The sequence below is a fragment of the Polistes dominula genome, unplaced genomic scaffold, assembly GCF_049000335.1.
Source record: "Polistes dominula isolate Pdom_NZ unplaced genomic scaffold, Pdom_raw_medaka contig_73, whole genome shotgun sequence".
Taxonomy (NCBI): domain Eukaryota; kingdom Metazoa; phylum Arthropoda; class Insecta; order Hymenoptera; family Vespidae; genus Polistes; species Polistes dominula.
The window spans coordinates 7,365,626-7,388,940 of NW_028300951.1; the positions used below are offsets into that span (position 1 = coordinate 7,365,626).

General features: G+C 26.4%; 3 protein-coding genes across 4 annotated transcripts in view; 2 read left to right on the forward strand and 1 right to left on the reverse strand.

Annotated features, from left to right (window-relative positions):
* Tango6 (transport and golgi organization 6) lies at positions 1–3,640 on the forward strand. Its single transcript, XM_015326100.2, has 7 exons — positions 1–135; positions 211–334; positions 408–1,173; positions 1,257–2,435; positions 2,529–2,733; positions 2,852–3,003; positions 3,088–3,640. The coding sequence occupies exons 1-7, from the start codon at positions 72–74 to the stop codon at positions 3,379–3,381; spliced, it is 2,784 nt and encodes a 927-aa protein (XP_015181586.1). The 5' UTR covers positions 1–71; the 3' UTR covers positions 3,382–3,640.
* The window catches only part of Rab3GAP1 (RAB3 GTPase activating protein subunit 1), a 25,098-nt gene continuing 4,759 nt past the window's right edge, over positions 2,977–23,315 (reverse strand). The window contains exons 7-15 of one of the 2 annotated variants that reach the window (XM_015326102.2): positions 5,806–5,863; positions 5,647–5,734; positions 5,385–5,511; positions 5,096–5,276; positions 4,864–4,963; positions 4,377–4,696; positions 4,061–4,264; positions 3,727–3,972; positions 2,977–3,297 (exon numbers count right to left, since the gene is read on the reverse strand). In XM_015326102.2, coding sequence (XP_015181588.1) covers positions 3,745–3,972; positions 4,061–4,264; positions 4,377–4,696; positions 4,864–4,963; positions 5,096–5,276; positions 5,385–5,511; positions 5,647–5,734; positions 5,806–5,863 — 1,306 coding nt within the window. In that variant the 3' untranslated portion in view covers positions 2,977–3,297; positions 3,727–3,744. Of the gene's footprint in view, positions 3,298–3,726; positions 3,973–4,060; positions 4,265–4,376; positions 4,697–4,863; positions 4,964–5,095; positions 5,277–5,384; positions 5,518–5,646; positions 5,735–5,805; positions 5,864–23,315 lie in introns of both variants that reach the window. The other variant, XM_015326101.2, reaches the window with a different exon arrangement.
* The window catches only part of haf (leucine-rich repeat and fibronectin type-III domain-containing protein hattifattener), a 20,103-nt gene continuing 2,658 nt past the window's right edge, over positions 5,871–23,315 (forward strand). The window contains exons 1-2 of the mRNA XM_015326103.2: positions 5,871–7,967; positions 22,370–23,247. Of these exons, the coding sequence (XP_015181589.1) occupies positions 7,964–7,967; positions 22,370–23,247 (882 nt within the window). The 5' untranslated portion in view covers positions 5,871–7,963. The remainder of the gene's footprint in view (positions 7,968–22,369; positions 23,248–23,315) is intronic.

Genomic DNA, 23,315 nt, shown 5'->3' on the forward strand with positions numbered 1-23,315 from the left:
ATTCATTTCTGTTTTTGGTGTTATTGTTTGTCTCTCAAAAATATAATAATTTTATTATATTTAATAAAATAATGGAAACATCAGACCAACTTAAATACCTGCAGATATTATATACATTAACAGAAGGTAAAACTGGTAAGTATATTATTGCGTTTCTTTTATTAAATTTATATTTAAACTATATGTACAATTATATTTTCTTTTTTATAGAAGTTAATGATTTTGAAAATAAATTAGAAGAAATTGTGAGCAAGACGCTTGCTCATTTATCAGAAGATGATAAATATGCAATATTTGGTGAAAATAAATGTCCAAATAGTAATTCTGATATAAGGTTTTGTATGCACGTATTATCTTTTTTATATAATTTTATTGAATTAATAATAAACAATCTTTTAATATTACAGGTACCACTATATTCAAATAATCACGCATGTACTAAAACAGGTTGAAATAATAGAAGAAACTAATGATTACATTAATGTTAAAAGATATAAATTATTTAAAACAGCAATAGAGTTAATAGTATCGATAGGAATAATACAATGCTTGTTACCTGGAATTGGTGTTGATATGAAAAAGTTATGTCCAAGAGCATTGAAATTAAGCGAAGAGAAGACAACTATTTTACAAAAATATGAGAGATTATGTTTGTCGAGCCATTCTCTTATTGAATATTACAATCGAAGTTTTTTACGACCAGCCGTTCTTTCTCACATTGGTTCATTAATCGCAGCATTGTTGCAATTATCGTATGCTCCTTTACAAAAGCCTAAAGAAGAAGAATTACCTTTGAAACAAGAAAAGGAAACGAACGAGAAAGAATTTGTGATGACCGTTGATTTGTACGAAAAATTAAAATATGATCAGAAACAATTTTTGTCTGAATTAAAACGTTTATTCGATAATTGTCCACAGTATATAATTATGAAGGAATTAATGGTAATTCTTGGAAATAAAGAAGCACCCTCGTGGATTCGTAAAATAACTATACAACATTTAATACATAAAATTCAACAACCTAATGGAGTGTTGTCATTGATTAATACATTGTGCGATGACACAATGTTAGATTTGGGAACTGATTGGAAAAAGCTGGATATAATCACTAGGTTGATTGCTACACCACATGGAAACGATAAAAATAAGTATTACGAAGCCATATGTCCACAGGTATATTATTAAAATATTTATTTAAATTATTAACTAATTAATCATTTTTATCTAATACAACAAATATGTTTATTTATTTCCAGCTCCTAAATTTTTTAACGTTAAAAAATGTCAATAATTACTGGATAATAGCTAACAATTGTATAGTAGCTCTTTACGAAAATAGCCCTAATATTTGCAAAGAAAATATTATTGACGTTATAATGAGACCGTTATTAATTGCAAATGTGGATCACAAAGTACCTGAAAGTGAATTAAACACATGTATACAAAATCTTATGACTTGTTTCACATCAAGTGAAATGCAATTTAAAACTTTGCCTATCAAGCTTATGTCAATTATAGCTATTCCATTATTTTCCATTCATAACAAAGTAAGATCCAGTGCTTGCTTGTTAAGAAACAAAGTGAGGCAATTATTACTGATACTTCTTCATGAAAATGATTTGGAAAATGATCTTTTTTCTGCGTTTCTTGGATACGATACGAACAAAAATTTTGGTAAACTCATATCCGTAAACTTTGGATCCAATGGTGGAGTTGAAATTATGGGAATTGAGAAGAATTTACCATACGAAGAACTAGCTGATAGTTTGTTTGATTTAATATCCCTCGATGAAGTACTTATTACTAATTTATTCTCTTATTTATTAAAATTATTATCCAATTCTAATAAATTGATTTGTGGTAATGTACTAGAAACATTGTATGATGTAATGGAACGTGCAGAAAAACGATTAGTTACTATTAAACTCCTATCGAATTTGGCTACCAAATCTGTTGTTCAAAAAGCGCAACTGAAAAATCCTGAACCGTTGTTGAATTTTATTAAATCTTTATTCGACGAGAACATAATTCAAAAACAAAATAATAATGAAAGCGACGATCACGAAGTTATTTACATCAGTTTGATGTTAATCAAAATGATTATAAGTTCCGAAGGTAAAACGTTAAATCGAACGCATTTCGAATCATTTGCAAAATATCTAAAACAACGAATTAACGATTCTACAATGCAATTGGTAGTGTTGATAAAAGAAATAATTCAGCTCATCGAATGTAAAGAAGAATCTAATCAAACATTTTATGACGATTTATCTGTAGATAATGAAAGATTTAATAAATTTGAAGAAGCTATTAAAGATTTGTCAGATCCATTACTTCCAGTACGTGCTCATGGGATTATAACGTTGACGAAATTAATTGAAATAAAAGATCCAATTGCTGTTTTTAGAAAATCTATTATCTTACGTTTGTTTCAAGTGAGTTCATTATCTCTATTCTTTTTTATCCCTTATAATTAATATATATATATATATATATATATTTACATACTTTTGATCTAATAAACACAGGAAAATTTGAAACACGAAGATTCGTTCATTTATCTTGCCGCGATAAATGGTATGTGCGCTTTGGCTGTAATGTATCCTAAAGAGGTAATAGTAATATTGGTTGAAGAGTACATATGTATGCCTCAACGTATTGCAACTTGTGATATTTCTGTACAAAGTAGAATAAAACTTGGTGAAATACTTGTAAGAACGACAAGAGGATTAGGTGAGAAAATTTATACACTGTGTTTAAAATTTTTCAAGTTAAACTGTGTCAGAATAATCCTATAAACAAAAATAACAAAATGTTAACATAAATTATCTTATTAATGTAACATTTCCAGGTAAGATAGCTTACACATATAAGAATATACTTGTTAATGGATTTTTATGCGGTGTACGTGATCCAGATCCATTAATACGTGCATCGAGTCTTTCTTGTCTTGGAGAACTTTGTAAAGTATTAGGCTTCCATCTTGGAAATGTTTTAATAGAGGTAAATAAAATACATTTTTATTATTTAACAAAAACATTGTTAAAATATATAAATCATTGGAAATAATATATATAACATTTGTAGGTAATCTTCTGCATTAAATGTATCATAACGACGGACAAAATACCCGAATGTCGTAGAGCGGCGGTTTTAGTCATCACTTTGTTACTTCGTGGCTTAGAGAAAGATGCTTTGACCGAGCTTGGCAGAGATTTGTGTGACCTACATCGTGTTTTAATACATTTAAGAGACACCGATAAAGATCCAGTCTTACGTCTGCATGCTCAATTAGCTCTGGAAGAAATTAACGATATCGTATCAAAATACATTTTCGGTACACCAGCATTTGATAATAAAGTATTTTCTCCATTGGAATAAATATAATAATTATTTAATAATTATATAAATATTTAACCTTTGGCATCATTATTTATTATATTAATTATTTTTTTATGAAATAATAATAAGAAGAAGAAAAGAAAAAATATGTAACATTTTGTATCGAAAAATAATATAAACATAATTGTAGGAAGAAACATTGTAAATAACTGTGCTTTTCTTAAAAATATATACACGCATTAAAAAGATTGGTAGTTGTAGAAAAAAGAAAGAGAAATACAAAAAAAAAAGAAAAGAAATATAATTCGTAGTTAAGCATTAGAAAAATCTTGTACAATCCGTGAATTACAATCCGTACATATCGAAACCTACGATTAAATTTACCTTTTCAATCATCATGAATTATATAAATACAGTGTCCTCTGAAAATGAGCCAGCTAAACGAATGGAATCTCGATGGAGGCACGCGTACATCCTTTGAGGTTGTAACGATGAAACCACCGAAGGTCTAGGAGTGATAGCTCGTAAAATAAATTCTTTCCAGGATGGTTCTGGGAATGTTTTGTATTTGCCATCTCCATTTGTATCCGCTTCATGACTTGTACCTACCGTGGTCATCATATGCGCAGCCTACAACGACAATTTCAATTGATTTTATTTGTCATAATGCGTTTCTTTTTGTTAAATAAAAAAAAACGCTAAACTATCCATGTCTTACTTTCTGAGCATCTCGAAACATTGACATTATACGAGCCCCAATATTTCCTCTTGATCCATCAGGTACAGCAACTTCCTTTCCTCTCATTAATTCTATTAAAAATGATGTAAATTCTTTAGAATCATCGCTTCCCCCTAATTTCAATTGCAATGAGTTGACCTGCGCGACTAAAGCTTCTACGCCTTCGATATCGCGTGTTATTTCCTAAAAAAAAAAAAAAAAGAGAGAAAAAAAATAAACAATCTCCAATATGCATTATTAATACAAAAATAAAATACAAACAAATATAATTAACTTTTGAATAACGAAAGTTTACCTCGTAGAGCTGTAATTTTTGATGAAGCGGTTTGGTAACGTATTGCAACTTGTTTAATATACTTTGTGCAACGTCCGGTAAATTAGGCAAGGCCTCTTGTTTTTGTAAATTCAAAGTATAAAGCGCGGCGTGCGTTAATGATGGTAAAAGAAGTCTGGCGACTTGGCCGAGTCTTCTGGAGCTTAGAAAGTGAAGAACTTTTTCAGCTTCTCTCGTGTCATCGAATAATCGTTTTTGACGATGAGCTGGTACAGGTTGGGCTGAGGCCCAGGTCGTTGACCATGCATTCTCAGGAATTAACATTCTTGGTGAGAGATGACCTACAAAGTATATATTTTATTTATTTCTATTTAATCGTATAATTATTAATCAATCATTAGTAATAGTAATTTAAATTCTCTCTAATTTAGATTCGTTGTTTAAATATTCGTTTAAATCTTGTATAAAAATAATATTTATTCTAAATATTTAAAATATATTAACTGACCATTTGGTTGACCCCATTCATTGGTTCCCTTATCTTCAATCCAATCACGAGGAGAATACCATCTAATGAAGTCTTCTAATATTGCACCTGGATTAGCAGCCTATTTAATTAAAATAAAAATAAATTATTATTATAATATTATAACGAATGAAATATTCATTAAAATTCTTTTTCATTCAACTTTTAGTATATTTTGTTAACACCTGTTATTTAAATAATATGATTTACATACTTTAAAAGATTCCATGTCGGAAAGCAACGAAGCGCTCATCATACGAGCTCGCATTTCCGACGCATTTTTGTCGGTTCCCAGCTGCATCATTACTTGAGCGTCTTCTTCCAATTGGTCTTCCGTTTTTGGAACAGGATCTTGCGTTACAGGTAAATAAAGAGGATCACCTGTTTGTAATAGTCTACAAATATTCAATATATATCATATCACGTGTTTTAAATTTATTGATAATCAAATATTCATTTAATTAATATGATTGATATTTATTATATTTAATTATTAATTATACCTCAATGATGAATGTTTCGCGGATCTTCCAGCTGGTTTATTCCATAATAAATGTTTTGCTTTTATTTGTGCATTCGTTCCTGCATTTTCTAATACTTCGCTTGTACATTCAAAAAATTCTTCCTCCTCTGATTCTACAACAAATGTATATTAATAGTAATAATATATATTATATTATTTTCCAATACATTTCAATATAATAATTATTGTCTTTATCTGTTTACTTTTTTTAACTGTACATATATTATATTATATTACTATACCTGTTTCAAAGTCTTCGTATTCTACACTCTGTGATTTATTAATCGAATTTTCTCTAGCTTTCTTTCTTTCGATGCAACAATTCATCATCTATAATAATCAAATAATATTTACAAATAAATTCTTGTAAAATAATTTTTAAAAAATCAAACCTAATGTACCTGTAACTTTTGATGTAACAAACAAGTTCTAACGGAGTCTGGAAAACCAGGAGCAATTCTAAAAGAATAAAAATTGTAAGAATTACTACACGTTGAGATTTTACAGTTCTTCTTTTTTTTTGTTTGTTTGTTATTTATAAACAAGAATACAACAATTCGGTGAACAATATGAAACGAGTTTTCTCTAATAGTTTTTTCTTTTTTCTTTTTAATCACAAGATGACCGAAGCATCAAAGTTGATTCGAACGAGACAAAAGTTATAACGGTTAAACTGGTTTTCTCGTCTGGTCGGATACTTCGTTTGTTAAAAAGTATCGATTTTATAAATTTTACGAATATTTTTTTCCTGTAAATTATACTTACGTTGTACAATTACATAAACATAATTTTATTACCACGATGTAAAACATATCGCGTAGTTTATCAGATCGAATGTTCATTTTTAATGTAAGCACAATGTAAGAAAAAAAGATTATCTCTTTCTTGATGTAATAATATTATTTCAATGGGAAAAAAATTCTTATTCTTATTCTTACTTTCTTCTCTTAACTTCTTCTTTTATGAAACATTAAAAGATAAAGATTAATCAAATTCTCACTATTATTTTCATTAATTTTAATATTCCATTATTTATATAACTTACGTTAGTTTCACTCATTTTTTACTATTACAAATAGTATAATATTTATATAGTATATATAGTAAATATATAAATATAGTATTATATTTATATATTTATATATAATTATATATATATATATAAAAAGAAGAAAAAAAAACAAATTAAAATCAATTGGAAGGCTAATAAACTTTTGATGATCTGTTTCTCTTTGTTTTCTATAAGAAGAATATTACACGTGCAGATGTAATTTGAAAAAATTATACAAGAATTTTTGTTGTATAAAAAATAAAAAATAAAAGAATCAAATAAGGGGTTTAACCTTTTGAGTGCTGAATACTTTTACCTAAAATGTTTTGAAGGAAGAATAATTTATTATTAACCAGATTATAATAATAAATTATATGTAATAATTGTAATTTTTGTTTCCGAATATAATTTAATTGATTAATATAAATATTCAATTATTTTATATGAATATCAACAAACACGTATACACTTTGAACGATAAAGTTAGTAATTTTTATCAAACGCATATATGCGTCTATAGCACTCAAAAGGTTAATATAAAAATGCAATATACGTTCTTGTATATTTGACGAAATATACAAGAATTTAGGTGTGTAGAAGAAAAAAGACAATCAAATAAAATTAATTGAAAAAAAAGGGGGTTAATAATGTATGGATCCGTTCAAGGTGTTTCCGCTTTTTCTTTGCGGAACGATATTACACACGCAGGTATAACTCGAAAGATAGAAGAAGAAAGAATTTCCTTTGGAAAGGTGTATATCCACCTCTACTACACACCATGCCTACCTTTTAGACACAACCCTACTCCAACAGTTAGTTCGTTCAGGCAGGAGACAGGATTCTAGGGGGGCTGGTCAGAGTCTTCCTCAGAAGACTTGTCGCAGTCGAGTACAAAACCTCGACGCCGATGTGAGTTCGAAAGGAGAAGTTAACGGTGTGTTGTGGTAACCTGGGGGGGTCAGTCTCCATTTTTCTTTTTATTATTTTCATTTTTTGTTTGTTTGTTTGCTTTTTTTTTGTCTTGTTCTTCGTCTTCTTCTTTTCATCTTCTTGTTATGTATTTTTTTTTACAATAAATATTAATGAAAAAATACTTAAAATTTGTGTCGTGTTTATTCAATGTGAGTTTAAATAACAACAACAAGAAGAAGAAAAACAAGAATTAAATACTTTTAGTGAACAGGTGTGCAATAGGACAGGTGTACAACGAACTATCATTCACGATTAGTTGTTTTTTTTTTTACATATTACGGAAATTCAATCGTATGATTATCATCAATGTGGATGCAGTTCGTTGAAGATCAAAGGTTTCGCTATGCTAGTTCCACTGAATGCGAACCTTAATCTTAATCACAATCGTTCTAATTGTTGATATAAGATAATCATCATTAATCATTGATCTCATCATGGATTAAAGAAAACATTTGTGAAGAAGCATCAAAAAAATATTATATAAGAAGATTAATGTGTTTAACATAACTTTGAAGATATTTAAAAGAAGAAACAATATGAGTGAGTAAATAAAAAAAAAATGCATTTGAAATTAATTACAAAACTTTTTATCATAATTATTAATTTAATACCTTTAGATAATAATAATAATAATAATGTTTAATCAAATTCAAAAATATGAAAAATATAAAACAGTTCGCTTAAAAGTTTGATTTAAATTGATCTAATGTTGTTATATATACATAATTTTATTTATATAAAAATAAAAATAAAAAAGAAATAACTATGAAGAAGAAGTATTATACATTGGCATTCCATCTATTTTGCCGTGAACTTCGTAGGGTTAATGCACCCACGCATGAATCTTGTGGCTATCGTCTTCGGTCTATACCGTCCGTCCTTGAACCATGCTACGGGACAGTACCAACGTTCTATAGTCTATGCGATCTTTCCTTTCAAAGAATCTAACTTAATACACGTACATACCACAGAAATCATCACTTCATTCTATTTTTTGCAATAAAAAAAGAAAACAAAAAGAACAAAATTAATTATCTATACCCAATTTCATCTGAATTCAATTGCGTTTCGATAAAAATCAATAAATTGTATCGTTCAAACACATTTAATTCGTGATAAGAGAAGAACATAAAACGTTAAACGAAAAAATAATGAAAAATATATATGATGAAATCTTTATTCAAAATAATTAGAAGATTATTAACCCTTTGTACTCAAGGGTAAAGGGTTAATACGCATACATCATTTACTTATAATACGTGAATATGATTTTTCTATTGAAAATGCTTTGAGTCGTTGGTAATATGAATGAAAAAAAAAATGTCCAGTGCAAAAGGTTAAATGTTTACAAATATAGATGGAAATTTGAAAGATGTTAAAAAAAAAAAAATGAAAAAAAAAAGACATGAATTAATTATCGAGTAATAATTGAAAAATTAGCAAAGATTGAAATAAAGTGTTCCTAATTCGTTTTTTTACTTTTTTTTCTTTTTCTTTTAAGGGATCTCGAAACGATAACATATCTTTTAAAATTCATGTTCTATTTTTTTTTGTATACATATATAAAAGTAAATTTGTATGATACAAAACGAAGTATTAAGATTAACGATCAGCTGAGAATATGCCTATGACTATCATCACGGTGAAATCTATGAAGATTTGCACGTGAAACGTTCAACGAGCATGGCGATAGATAAGTGGTCCGTTTGTCCGAGATATTCGTACGATCATCAGACCGTGTTACTGTTCTTCCGCTTCGTTTCTTACATTAATATATATATATATATATATAAATAAATAATTTCTTCTATTTATTTTTTCTCGTTTAAAAAAAAAAGAAAAAACTAGAACGCGATACTCATATTATTTTATTAAGATCAATCATTTTAAAGATTTAATTGTTTAAATAAACAGTCTTGAGACGAATAATTAAAATGTCGAATTGTTTGAAAAGTTCGTATTGATTAAAAAAAAAAAAACCAACAAAATATTAATTTGTGTGTGTGTACCGATTTTTAAATCCCCCACTGATAACGTGAGTCTTTTTAAAGATCAATGATATATGTTTATTTTTCATTTAAAATCGTAAATAACAAAATAAATTATTAACACTAGATTTTACCACCATTTTCAGTATACCTATTTCTACCACACTAGTCAAAATGACTGGTGTATAAACAAAATGCTTTTTGAGGCTTCCAGTCTTTATTTACTCTTAAAAATAATAAAAAATGTTTAACAATAATAATTTTAATAAATAAATGGATTTATAGCTATTTTTAAATAACAAAACGCTTAATTATTTACAGAACTCAAATGTTACATGAAGTAGAAATTTTGAAATAAAATTGCCAGAGACTGGTCTGGTATATCTAGTGTTAAATAATATTTTAAGGACCCTAAAGAGTACCAGTGTGAATTTTGTTAGATTTTTTTTTAAATAACTGTAACAGTAAAAGAAATCAACCCCCAGGGGGGTGATCTCATAAAATCTACCTTACCGATGGAGAGTTAAAAAATAAAAAAGAATTTATATAATTTATACAAAATATTAATTGGCATTAGTTTTTCGTATAATCTAATGCATAATAACAAACAACCAATAAATAAAAAATCGACCAAAACTATGATCTTAATCTCAATTTATGGTGTGATGAACAAGAAGATATAACAACCGATCGTGTTAGTGAAAGTTTCACGTCATTGGGTCGAAGACACCTGTACACGTTACACTCACTTAATTTATATCACATAACAATGTAACAAATCATATATCAAATAGTTGAACATTACTGTATCATATATAATACTAGTAACAATTTTTATATTAATTGCATCTTTTTCAATAATAAAAAAGTATTGAAAAAAAAAACTAACAAAAAGAAGCAGAATTGATGATATTGAATTATCATTAATATGAAATAATAAATTTTATGTTGAACAATAATTGTTAAAGTAATAATAAAATCAAAATAAATTAGTAAACAGATCGGCCATCGAACCTTGAACTTTTTCTCGTCCGGTGTAATCGTAGCCTTTTTAGTGGTTAAAATTTCCTTTCTATAAGATTCTTCTAACTTTTCATTCGCTAGAATAGAAAATTTTCTAGATCTTGTTTAGAAAGGTGTTGTACTCGCCCCCTCGTGGCCAGGGTTGCGTTTTGTGGTCACGTTTCTCGCATAGTATTTACGGCTGATCAACCGCAAAAGTGAACGTTGAAAGTAAAGGAATGTTATTTTTATTAATTTATTATTACCACCAAGAACGTTTTTGATATGCACACACGTTCCCAATATGTCCAACGACATTGTCTTTTATTCAATATTTCTAATAAACATGATACTCTTTTTTTCAAATATAATTTTATTTCAAAATTAAAGACAAATATTTTTTCTTTAAAAGAAATAGTATTATTATTGTTATTATTATTATTATTATTGTAATTTTGAATTTCGAACACTCTCGCTTTTTCTTTGATTGCGTACAACTTTTTTAACCCGTAATATAAACTTTCTTTTGTTCCGGATCACAAAATAGTTATTATATTTATAAGAAAATGAATCGAAATCATATTCGCAATACGCATTTTACTTTCATTACGATATTGAAAGGAAATAACTCGTATCTAAAAATATATCCTGTATATTTTAATAATAATCGATCAAGAGTTAGTTTCTATATTGTTCATATTATTAAATTTTATAAATTTATTGAAGATAATATTTAAAAAAATGATTTGAAAAATGTTTAACAAACGTTGCACCAATAATAGCAAATTACATCAAACAATCTCAACAATGAGACAAAAAAAGAAAACCGTAATATCGCAAAATTGTAAGTTGGAAATTTTAGAAATTTTGTTTGTTTGTTAATAAATTCGAATATTATTGTTTATAGATCACGCATGTAAAGAAAAAGAAATGGCGTTAAAATTTCTTGCTATGACCTAATGCTAGCCTACATCTTGATAAAACCAATGGAAACTGAGTTACTTGAGAGTCGGAGCTCTCATTTCCGGTACCGCTTTTTACCTTCCGTCCTCAGACGACTAGGAACTTAATTGCAAATACCGATGGATGCAAAAGCATAAGTTAAATAATTATATTTACTGATCGATTGATAGAATAAATCCTACGAAGATTAATAATTTATAGAAATAAATTAAATAAAGATTAAAGTGTAATTTAAATAAAATAAGAAAAAAAAGAAGAAAAAACAAAATACAATCTAATATAAAAATGGCGGCCCACACAAAATTCAATCGTAAATTTTCAATCGCGATTCAACGATTAATAAAATATATTAACAATCCAAATATTATATTATTGCAATCGTAATTTTATAAATTATATATCATACAAATTGATCTAAAAGAAATTGTATTATAAAACAAATTAAAAATAATTGTTACACTAATTGATTCTCGTATGGATCAGAAAAATAAATAAATAAATAAATAAATAAATAAATAAATAAATAAATAAATAACAAGCTAAAATTAGAAACTAATAGAAGAAATTTTAATTCAAAATTGATCTACTTGATTCGATAGATCGATCTCGATCGTAATCTTTTTCAACGAGCATTCAACATATCGAATTGTTACATAATTTATGTATAATTAGCGATTATATAATAATTATCAGAAGTAAAAGAACTCATTACGAGTTCACGCATTTACTATCAACCCATACGCGTGAATTATGTATCTTTGACTGGTATAAAAAAAAAAAAGAAAATACTAAAATAATTTAAAGAGAGAAATAAATAGATTTATATAACCGGAAGAAACGTTTCACCGGAATAAAACAATTGTATGCGTAACATGAATACGTACGATCTTAATCTATGGTGTGAAGTTTAAAAGTTCCGGCTCACTTGAAGAATACTAGTTACATCCTTAACTTGACAACTTTTTTTTTTTTTTTTTTTAACTATAATTAACCTTCTTTACTTCCCACACCTACTTTTCTCACTCTCTCTCTTTCTTTCTCTTCCTTTTTAAAAATTAAATATATGAAAACTGAATCAACAACAACGATATTTCTAAATACTGTTCCGAATATTTTCAATAAAAAAAATAAAAAAAATAGACAAAAAGAATTTTAACTGTACCACGAACAGGGTTGAAAAGTTTTGAGCCTAACACTTTTTTAATAAATAATTTTAAATAATCACATTTTTAATGGATAATAATAAATAATTATATATTTATTTACAAGTTAAAAGTATTAATTATTTTTAATTATTTATTTTTTTATAAGAAGAAGAAGTTTATTTTTCAGGTATACCCCTTTAGGGTGTTTAACCCGAAGGCCCCCCCTACATGTTCGTTCCCCTTGACAATATACTTAATTCTAATATTTATTTTTTTATATTATTATTTATTATCATTAACAAAAAATTTTATTTCGTTATATTAATTATTATTATTAAAATTTTATTATTATTATATTATATATATATATATATATATATATATATATATATATATATATAATATAATATATTTTATTATTATTGTATAATTTATTATATTATTATAATAAAATATATTATATTCGTTATTATTGTAATAACTTTAAAGTAATTTTCTATGACAAATAAGAATATAAGAGCATATTTATAGTAATTAGAAGTTAAAAGGTATCGGTGTAAAATTTCTCACACACACGAATGACGAAAGAAAGAGAGATATGTGGAACAACAACAAAAATGAATGAAAGATTTAACACGAGGAATGATATTTCGTGTTCACTACCTCGCAATATCCTCTTTTGTCGTATACATATAAATGTATGGTACTATAGTTTATCCAAAGGAAGTCATTTAGTTCTGCATACATTAATAAATTTATATTATATTTTTTTCTGTAACATTCCAATTTTTTTCTTTCTTTTATTCTTTTTTTTTTTTTTATTATGTCCAATCTTATTTTCATAATATCATATGATAAACCGGTTTACTTTCCGTTCATTCAGGAAGAATATAATAAAAAGTGTTTAATGATTACTTTCGATAGTAATGTCTACATGTTCAATCTATTTTACAATTAAATATATTACATATTAATAATTCCAATTATGCGTATTTGTAATTTTATTTTATATTAACTAAAAGATAAAATATAAGAAAAATATTCTGACTAAGTGTTAGTTGTTAAATTATTCTTATTATTATTATTTTGTGTGTGTGCTTTCTTAAATATTATTTTATTCATTTATAAATTATTAAATCATATTAAATTTTTATAAATATATAATATATAATATATGTGTATAAAATTATATAAAAGAAAATCATGCTAATAATATTAAACCCAATGTTATCTAATTTTAAGAGAAAGTTATATTCCCAATGATTTGAATATTCTTATTAGAATTAGAACAAGACGTTGCATTATGAGAATATACCTTTATCTTATCTAAATTATATTATTTTTAAACATAATTTATATATCTTAAAAGAATGCTATGATGAAATAATACTGACGAGTTTTAAAATGTCAATCTAATCAAATTTGGAAAACATTGCCGAAATAAAAATTGTTCACGTGTTAATTCTTTCATATTACAAAATTCACATGTTTTTCGTGATTGTGTAATTAATGTCCTACTATATTGTGAAATACGAAATGAACGTCACCTTCTTCACAATAATGCTTACGAAATGTTACAAGAATGTAAAAGTAAGAAAAATAAATGATACAAGTCTTGGATTAGGTCAATCGTGATTTTGCATGCGAATTTAATTATATTCGTATGTTCTAATTTATTACATTGCTGATTCAAATTATCATATTCTTTTTCTTCTTGCTTATTTTCCTCTTTTTTTTGTTTGGTAAATATTTAATACATCAATATATATATATATATATATATATATATATATATATATATGCATCGTATATTTTTGAAAAGATAAACTGTGTTATAAAATTATTGAACGCTTTCTATCGGTTAATTCGTTCTACCACTTTCCAATCCGTCTCGTACGAGATAAGTGCGTTTAATTTAGGTTTTAAGTATTACACAAGCTTTAGGGAAAAATTAAAAAAGAAATATATATGTATATATATAGATAGATATAAAGCAAAAAGGAAATTGCAGGTGGAGAAATTAAGTGAAATTGTATCTAAGCATAAAATAGACACTTATCGGTAATTAATTCTAATGTAAATTTACTTAAACGTCTTCATGAAGTTATAAGAATAATTATTATTACACATAACGAAACAATAAAAAATATAACTTGTTCGCGAAGTTATACAAATAAAAATAATTGGATAAACATTTTATTATTAAACTGTTATATTATATTATAAACTATTATTATTATTATTATTGGCGAAAAATAAAAATAAAAACACATTCGATCAAATCGTTTTTCTCGATTTCTGTCTTCAAGATCCTCCGTTCTACTTAACATAAGAAATAAGAATAAGAAAAAGGAAGAAGAGTGACAATCGATTCTCCATCGATTCGGAAAACGTTAGCTGGCGTGAAAATAAATGTTTCGCATCGTTGAATTCGACAGGCGGCGCCTACCTTACACAGTAGTATAAACAAGACACTCGAATTTGTCGAGAGAATTTTTTTAAACCTGTTCGATATCTCGATTTGCCGGACATTCTCGAGAGAAAAGCGAACGTCGACGGAGCGAAACCAATTGGAACAACGATCGATATTGTTATCTCGATATTTATTTATTTTTTTTTGTTTTTTAAATTATTTAAGATCTTTTTCGAATATCTTCTTCTTCAAAAAAAGAAAACGATAAAACAAAGATACTAAAATATTTTACATTTTTTTTTTTCAAAAGATTTAATTTTATTCATTTATTTGCAAGCTGATATTTGTTCGATCGAAAGGTAGGAATAAATAAAAGAAAAAAAAAACAAAATTTTAGATCAAATAAATAATTTACGATCTTTTATTTTATTTCATTTTATTTTATTAAGTATTCGCGTATTTATTTCGAATTTTATAAAATTTCGAATGAATAAAATAATAAAATAAAATAATATAATATAAAATAGAATAAAATAAATAAAATAAAGTAAATGTTTACGAATAAATAGAAAAACGGTAAAGATAAAAAATGAGGACTTGGTAACTAATTTGCATGCATGGTGTACTCGGTTCATGAGCCACTTTGATGCACATCCGCGCTACATCTTACGATTACTTAAACATACACATAGATACATTTTCAAAACAACTGAATAATATTACCAGTTCTTAGAAAAACTATTCGCTAAACTATGTCCGATTCTAATTATAGTTGATAAAAGAAAGAAAGAAACTAAATTAACGGCCATTAACAATATCAAAACAAGAACTGCGATGAGAAAGAAAACGAGACAAATGTGTTTTAATAATTTATACTTGTATAAAAAAAAAAAAAAATTCTATACTATACTCGTAAGATTATAATATTTTATATTAATCGCGTGATATTATGATGGGGATTAAACGAATAATTTTTGATGTAGGTTTATTTTTGTTTTATTTTGCTCTCGCCCGTGAATATTTGTTCTGTTAAACAATATTTGTTTAAAAAATCGATGTCGGTAGGATAGTCACATATGAAAAGATTTGCTTTGTTTTCCAGCACGTTCCACGTGTGTATGCGTTTTGCGAGATGGAACAGGTAACAGTACTTAGATAGTCGGTTAGCATACTGTGCCGATTGGTAGCTGGGACCGTTACGAACATATGGAAAGTTTGGTAGGTCTCTCGAGAAAGAATTACTATCTATTCAATATACTACATGTTTTGATATTATCAAATTATCTATTAAATTAATTAATAATTCTATTATACAATTATTTATCAATATATTTCCATATTTCATACATTTTTTTAATTTAATAAATGAAAATTATTAGCCAATTGTTTTATCAGTTTGACCCATATACTGTATATTCATTTATCATTATAATAATAATAATAATAATAATAATAATAATAATAATAATAATAATAATAATAATAATAATTAATGTTAAAATGATTTTGAATATTTTTATATTTTATTTTACGTATATTGTCTTTCTTTTTGGTTTTTAGGATAATTGGGTCATTACTGTTTATTAATTTATTATAATAATTTTTCATTTATATTATATTATTAGGTTATCTAATAATTAATATTAAGCAATTCGCAATATTTAAAAATGTTAATTAATTTGTAAACTTTTTTTTAACTGCTACACCATTGCTACAAAATATAATTTATTACAATAATAATTTACTAGTTAAAAAATATGTGAATATTTAAACATTAATTATTAACCAATGATATACCGATAAAATGTTCTTTAAAAGATCTCAAACTATTTTATATAAAATGTTATTTATTAAAAATGCCGTGGTCAGATGTGGGGAAAGGTGAAGAGTCCATAAATGATTTTCTTAGAAATGTATGTATTATAAATAATTTAGTTAATGAAAAGTTTATTTAATGAAATTACTTCTAAAAAGAAAAAAGTATCTGACAAGTAACCAATCGTGACACACAATTTGTATCAGATTTCTTTCTCTTATAAACTCTTATATATCTAAATAAGAAAAAAATAAAAAAAAGGTAAAAAGGTCTTTCCTTTAGTCATGAAAATAATAATGCACGCGGTTAGAAATCTACAAGGTCTACGAACATTCCACAGATTAATTTTATTCCATTTAATTTACGACAAATCCGTATACGAGAACATCAAAAGAAATAATACATGAAGAATGTAAGTAGCATAATTCTTCATAATATTCTAATTTGTTTACTACAATTCAAAAAGTCTTTTTACATTTGAATTATTACACACAAGTATTTTCTTAACATTTTTTTTTTCATTTTTTTTTTTTTTTTGATTATTCTTTCATCATTAAATTTCTAATCTCTCTTTAGGAAAGAAAGAAAAAAAAGAATTATTATCATATAAGAAAAAGTATGCTTCATTTCTTTCTATATATATATATACACATAATTTTTTGTTCTTTCACCATATATACGATGCAATTTCTCCATTGTTCCTTATACTTCCAAGTATAGAAACGATTATGAGAGAACGAATGAACAAAAAAAAAAGGTAATGAATACCATTATTATTTGGAAGTAGAACAAGTTCGTTTCATTGTCGGAAATTTAAATGACAAAATTAAATTTAAAAAAAAAAATAAGAAATTACAATTCAATGATAAATAAAAAAAAAACAACAATCAGGAAGTTAGATAAAATGCAAATGCATAAAAGCAATTCCTCGAGTGGGATTGTGAAAAAAAAAGTATTTAAAAATTCGATTCGAGTCGAGAAATGTTTTCCACTTTCTCGTATATAACATTTGAGATGAATGGTACACGTAAGAGAGAATTTACGCAACCAACGCAAGGATTCACCAACACACTTTGGTAACATCATATTCTTTAACAAACTGGTCTCGCATTGATCTTACAATAATTTCAATTATTTCAACTATTTCTTCTCTCTCTCTCTCTCTTCTACGTGTTTATTTTAATTAAACATAAACGGACACTTGGAATATTTCAACACAACTATTTATAGTTTTTCTTTTAATTATTTAAATCAACAAATTCAATTATTCAAATAAAACGCTAATAATAATAAATGCTAATAATAAATATAAAAAATAAAATAAAATAAAATGAAAATTAAAAAAAAATAAAAATGAAAAAACATCAACGAATTAATATTGTTCGAATGAAACGTGAATAAAAGTGTGCATATTTTGGGTCCTTCAGAAAAAAGAAAAAAAATAAAAAAAATTCTACAATGATTGAATGAATCAACGAATAAAAAAAAGAAATAAAACTATATTGAACTATAGACAAGGATTAATTACTAGTAAAAGATAAATGCTATTGGTCGTGCAGTAAGTATAAGTACTAGACCCTTCAAAATAAATTTAAAAATATAAAAAAAAAAGGAGAATATAGCGTGAGAACCATGCAAAGAATCGATTTAAAGTGAAAGATAAATACTATTAAAGTACAAGTCCGAGTTAATCTGACCAGTGTATCAAACACATTCTAATATACACTAAGTACATACCCAATAGAAAATCTTTATCATACATTTCGATCTTGCGTTTGAAAGAAAGAAGGGAGAAAAAAAATATGAGAGAAAGAGAAAAAGAGAGACGAAGAGTCAAAAGAGAACGAAAGTGAAAGGCTTAGATTCCTAAGCAAGTTTAGTTGCACCCCATGCACGTGTATCATATATATATATATATATATATATATTTCAATCTACCTATAATTCTCCAAACTATAGGAAATCCTAAATATCTTATAATTGTAAATTTTATGTGGATTATACTTATAATCATTCTCAATCAGAGAAATTATCCTAAATAAGAGAGAAATCATTTGAATCTCTATGTTTTCATCACTTTCACTGATCTCTTATTTCTTTATTATCTTTCTCTATTTATTATTATTTTTTTTTTTATATTTTATTCGATGTGTTTCTAATAAGATTGATAATATCATCATTGATCAATGATATTATTCTTTTTATTTTTTATCTTTTGACTCGTTTTCTAATGATTAGAAAATATAAACGTACAAGGTTAATGGTAAGATAAATGAAAATGAATCGTTCAAGGATCCTTATGATTTATTTCACAGTCTAATACCTCGTTTTACGTTAGATGGGATGAAACTAATGATACCTTTGATTATTATGCATAATATACTGTTTCTTAATTTGTACATGCATTCATGCATGATTCTAATCCTTTATATATATATATATATATTTATATTATCATTATCATTAACATTATTATTATATTTAACGAAAAATAAAATATAAAAAAACGCGTCCACGAAGATAAGAAAATATAGATAATTTAATAAACAATTATAATTATTATGTTTTTGATGTAAAATAAAATAAAAAATAAATATATATGTTTATGATATACTGAAAGTTCAATAACATTTAATGTAATAAGATCATCTCTTATTTTACGGTTTTATGATCGACATTACTTTAACGATCTCGTGCGGAAAATGATGTAACACTTGAAAGATTCTTACTATGTTATTTATTTCATTCGTTTAATTCATTATTTGTCCCCTCTATTATTATTAATACGAAATTAGTATGCTGATAAGTAGACATGTAATATATTTTTTCTCTTTTCTCTAATTTTAATAAATATATATATATATATAATAATCTTTTTATTCACTTCCAAGGTCACTGACACTAAGATTTAAAAAAAAAAACCTTTAGAAAGCTTCAACCTAGTCATACTCTGATAATATTTAACACTATTGGTTTGATGTTAACGAGCGTAACAAATTAAGATCATAATAATTCATTATTAATGCACTACAATCCGGTTTCGATAAAAAAAAATTAATTTATAAAAAAAAACCCAAGAAAAAAAAATTATTCATTGTTATTACTATATCTACCTTTTTGTTTTTATTTCCTAAAAATTAGAATATAATATCGAATGAGAATAATAATTAAATTCGGATTTATTTAAGTATGTATGTATGTATGTATATATATAATTCATTTAAAATGAGTCGATTATAATATATGTCTACGGTTATATTTAAGTTAACTTTTATTCTGCTCTCGTTAACAAGTATTCCAAGATCCGTATTGCAACGGTGCTTGATTTAAGTAATTAATTAATATAACCAGTTGTGTTCCGTCTATTTTGATTCTACGAAAGAAGGTTCAAACCGATATATATTTATATATATATAAAGTAACCATTTTTCAAATATCAACTTCTTGAGAAATTCTTAAATAAATACTAACGATGCTATAATGACACATTATCATATTTTCTAAATGATTAACAAATAAATTTCTATTTGATTTGATTTATTTCTTTTTCGTTGTCGAATTTTGAATTGAGTAAAAAAAAGGAAGATAGAAAAAAAATATTTTATCGATCTATAAACCACAATGAAAAATATTTCTACGATCGGGGGACACGAGTTTACCTTGAATTTATATAACTACGACCTTTTAGGTGAATAATAAAATTCTTTTTTTTTGACGTAATCACCCAAGAATGTCTAACATTTGGATACAAAATTCTTTAATTTTGTTCTCTCTTTCTTTACTATAATTATTTTATTTATTATTAAAAAAAAAAAAGATCAATAAATAAATATATGAAATAATTAGTGAGATGATGATGATAATGATTTCAAGAAGATAAATGGAACAAGATTGTCGTTCTTCTTCCGTAAGTGAAGCACGAGTGAAAGGTTTTGCAAATAGCTCCATTCATTGTGCACGAATGCAAAGAATGTGCACACGCTCGAGCTTAATGTAGGTGACTTACTGTGTTTAGGAATTGTTCTACCCGAAAGCAGGTTAAAAGCTATCACCTAAGTCCATCGCGCTAGAAACGGGAAGTTATATGCCTAATTTAAATTATTCTCTCACAAAAGACAATTTCTTCTTCTTTTTACTTTTCCATGTGAATTTAGTTTTCTTTTGTCAAGCCCCTTTCCCTTCCCTTCCTCTCTAACCAAAATTCCGAAACTTAATTCACTAATTATTTATTATTTAACTTATTATATTTTATTTTATCTTATTATATTTATATATTTGATATTATTTAACTATAATATTTAAATTTATCATACATTTGCTATGATACTTATGATATATTATTTTTGTTTATTTTTGTTTTTAAATAAAGATAAAATATAATATTTTTCAATTAATCAATTAATTAATTACTTTTAATCTAATAGTTTGCAATATCAACAATTAATTGTGGTAAGAAAAATGAGATGATCGTTTAAAAGGAATTTAAAAAAGAAAAAAAGAATAAAATAAACGAAAAGGATAGAACTAGATCGGCAAAGTGCATAAAAGCAGAAATCCAGAAGTAGCTGGTATTACGAGCGATCCTTACACGCTGTAATGATTTTCAGTAACGAAGAAACGTTCTGTTTCTCCCCATATACGTAAGCACGAATCTTGAAATTGTGTTGCGTTGCGTTGCGTTGCATTGCTTGATAGCGCAATAACTGACTTGAAAAGAAGAAAGAAACACACGATGGAGGACTGAAATTAGATCTCTAGTATTTTTTGTTTTGTTTTATTCTTTTTCTATTTCTTTTAACTTCTATGTAACATAAAGAAAAAAAGATAGAAGACGTGAGAATGGTAAGAGATAGTGAAACTGTCCTAAGAAAATCTTCGAACCTTCTAATTACTATAAATGATTTAAACGCGATCATATACCAAAACGAAAAAAAAAAAGATTCAATTTCAATGACTTTCACCTTGGTTTATGTCGAAATAAAATAAACATTAATATCAAATGTTCTGTATAATTATTTGTCAATCGTTTAATTATTTATATTTCGGTGCAATATTTAAATGATTATAGAATTTTTATTCAATGACGCAATGAGAGAAGAAGTAAAAAAATTTCTACGATTATCTGTGTGCTATCGATAGGAAGATTGAACTGAGGACACGTATATACTCCGGCCATTGACTCGTAACGGGTTCGGTCTATGCCCTATGGACTGTGTTCAAGCCTTTCAAGACTACACGAGTCCAGTTTTCATCGGCTTCGATGATTTTCCTAAAACGTCTTACCAACTTGCGGTGATCTAACATCGAATTTTTCTTACGATTTTATAATTCCTCGAACGTGTTATGTAAAATATCCCTTCTTTTGGGATCTATTAAAAAAATTTAATCAATGATTCAAACGATGTGTCTACAAAATAAAATCCAGTCAATGATTTAAACGATGTATCTACAAAAACGTTTACTCAATGATTTAAATGGCTAGACTTTTTGATATCTACTAACACTGTATATAGTCAAAATGAACATAAATTATTTTATTCTATAAAATTTGTTATAAAATAATAGATAATAATTTGCAACGATTAATTAAGTTATATTTTTCTTTTTCTTTACAGATACACTGATGATCAAGACGTTACTACTGCTATTAGCAGGCACGATATGCATAGTTGATGCAACCTCAGCTTGTCCATGGGCACAAAGCGTTGCTGAACTAGAAAACTCTTGCATCTGCGATTACAATCTTGCTAGAGAGTTATCGGTACAATGCGATATAGTTGATTATGGTCAACTATTATCGGCTATGAAGCGATATGCTTCAAAAATTACAGTTGATCTCTTTTATATTAATAATAGTACCATTGGTACTTTGAAAAATGAATCTCTTTCAGCGTTAAGAATCAATAATATACAATTATCAGGCTGTCGTATATCAATGATTGAAACTGAGGCATTCATGGGCCAAGAAAATACATTGAAGAGTCTTAATTTGAAAGATAACGAGTTGAAAGAGTTACCTATCGAAACATTAAAGACTCTAAAGAATCTAACAGTGTTGGATCTATCGATGAATAAGATTACTAAAGTTCCTGATGATGCCTTTGCAGGATTAAAACTGGTTACTTTAAAATTGTCTGACAATGAAGTCGCTCTCTCGTCAGAAGCCTTTAAAGGTTTGGAAGCAACCTTGAAAAATCTTAATCTTAAAGGTACAAAACAAAAGAAAGTACCAGAAGCATTAAGAGGTCTCAAAGCTTTGGCTTTTCTGGATCTATCTCAAAATAGTATAGAGGAATTACCTGGCTCTGCTGGTATCAAAGCTTTCGAAGGATTAGACTCGTTGACTGGGCTCAATCTTGAAAGAAACTTGATTCAAGCTATTGGACCAAATGCTTTCTATGGCGTCAGGAATACTCTGAGTTCTTTGAGTTTGTTAAACAATCTCATTTCTGATTTTCCAACTGCTGCAATCAACAGTATCCATGATCTTAGGGTATGAAAATTTATAAATGATAAAATTTAGATCTTATTTTAATAATGATTTTATTAATTTATTTGTTT

Bases quoted from the DNA above. Each gene is read 5' to 3' on its own strand.
- Tango6 (XM_015326100.2), top strand. From the start codon at position 72: ATGGAAACATCAGACCAACTTAAATACCTGCAGATATTATATACATTA. The intron at 136-210 runs GTAAGTATATTA...TCTTTTTTATAG, and splicing joins ATTAACAGAAGGTAAAACTG to AAGTTAATGATTTTGAAAAT. The intron at 3,004-3,087 runs GTAAATAAAATA...TAACATTTGTAG, and splicing joins TTGGAAATGTTTTAATAGAG to GTAATCTTCTGCATTAAATG.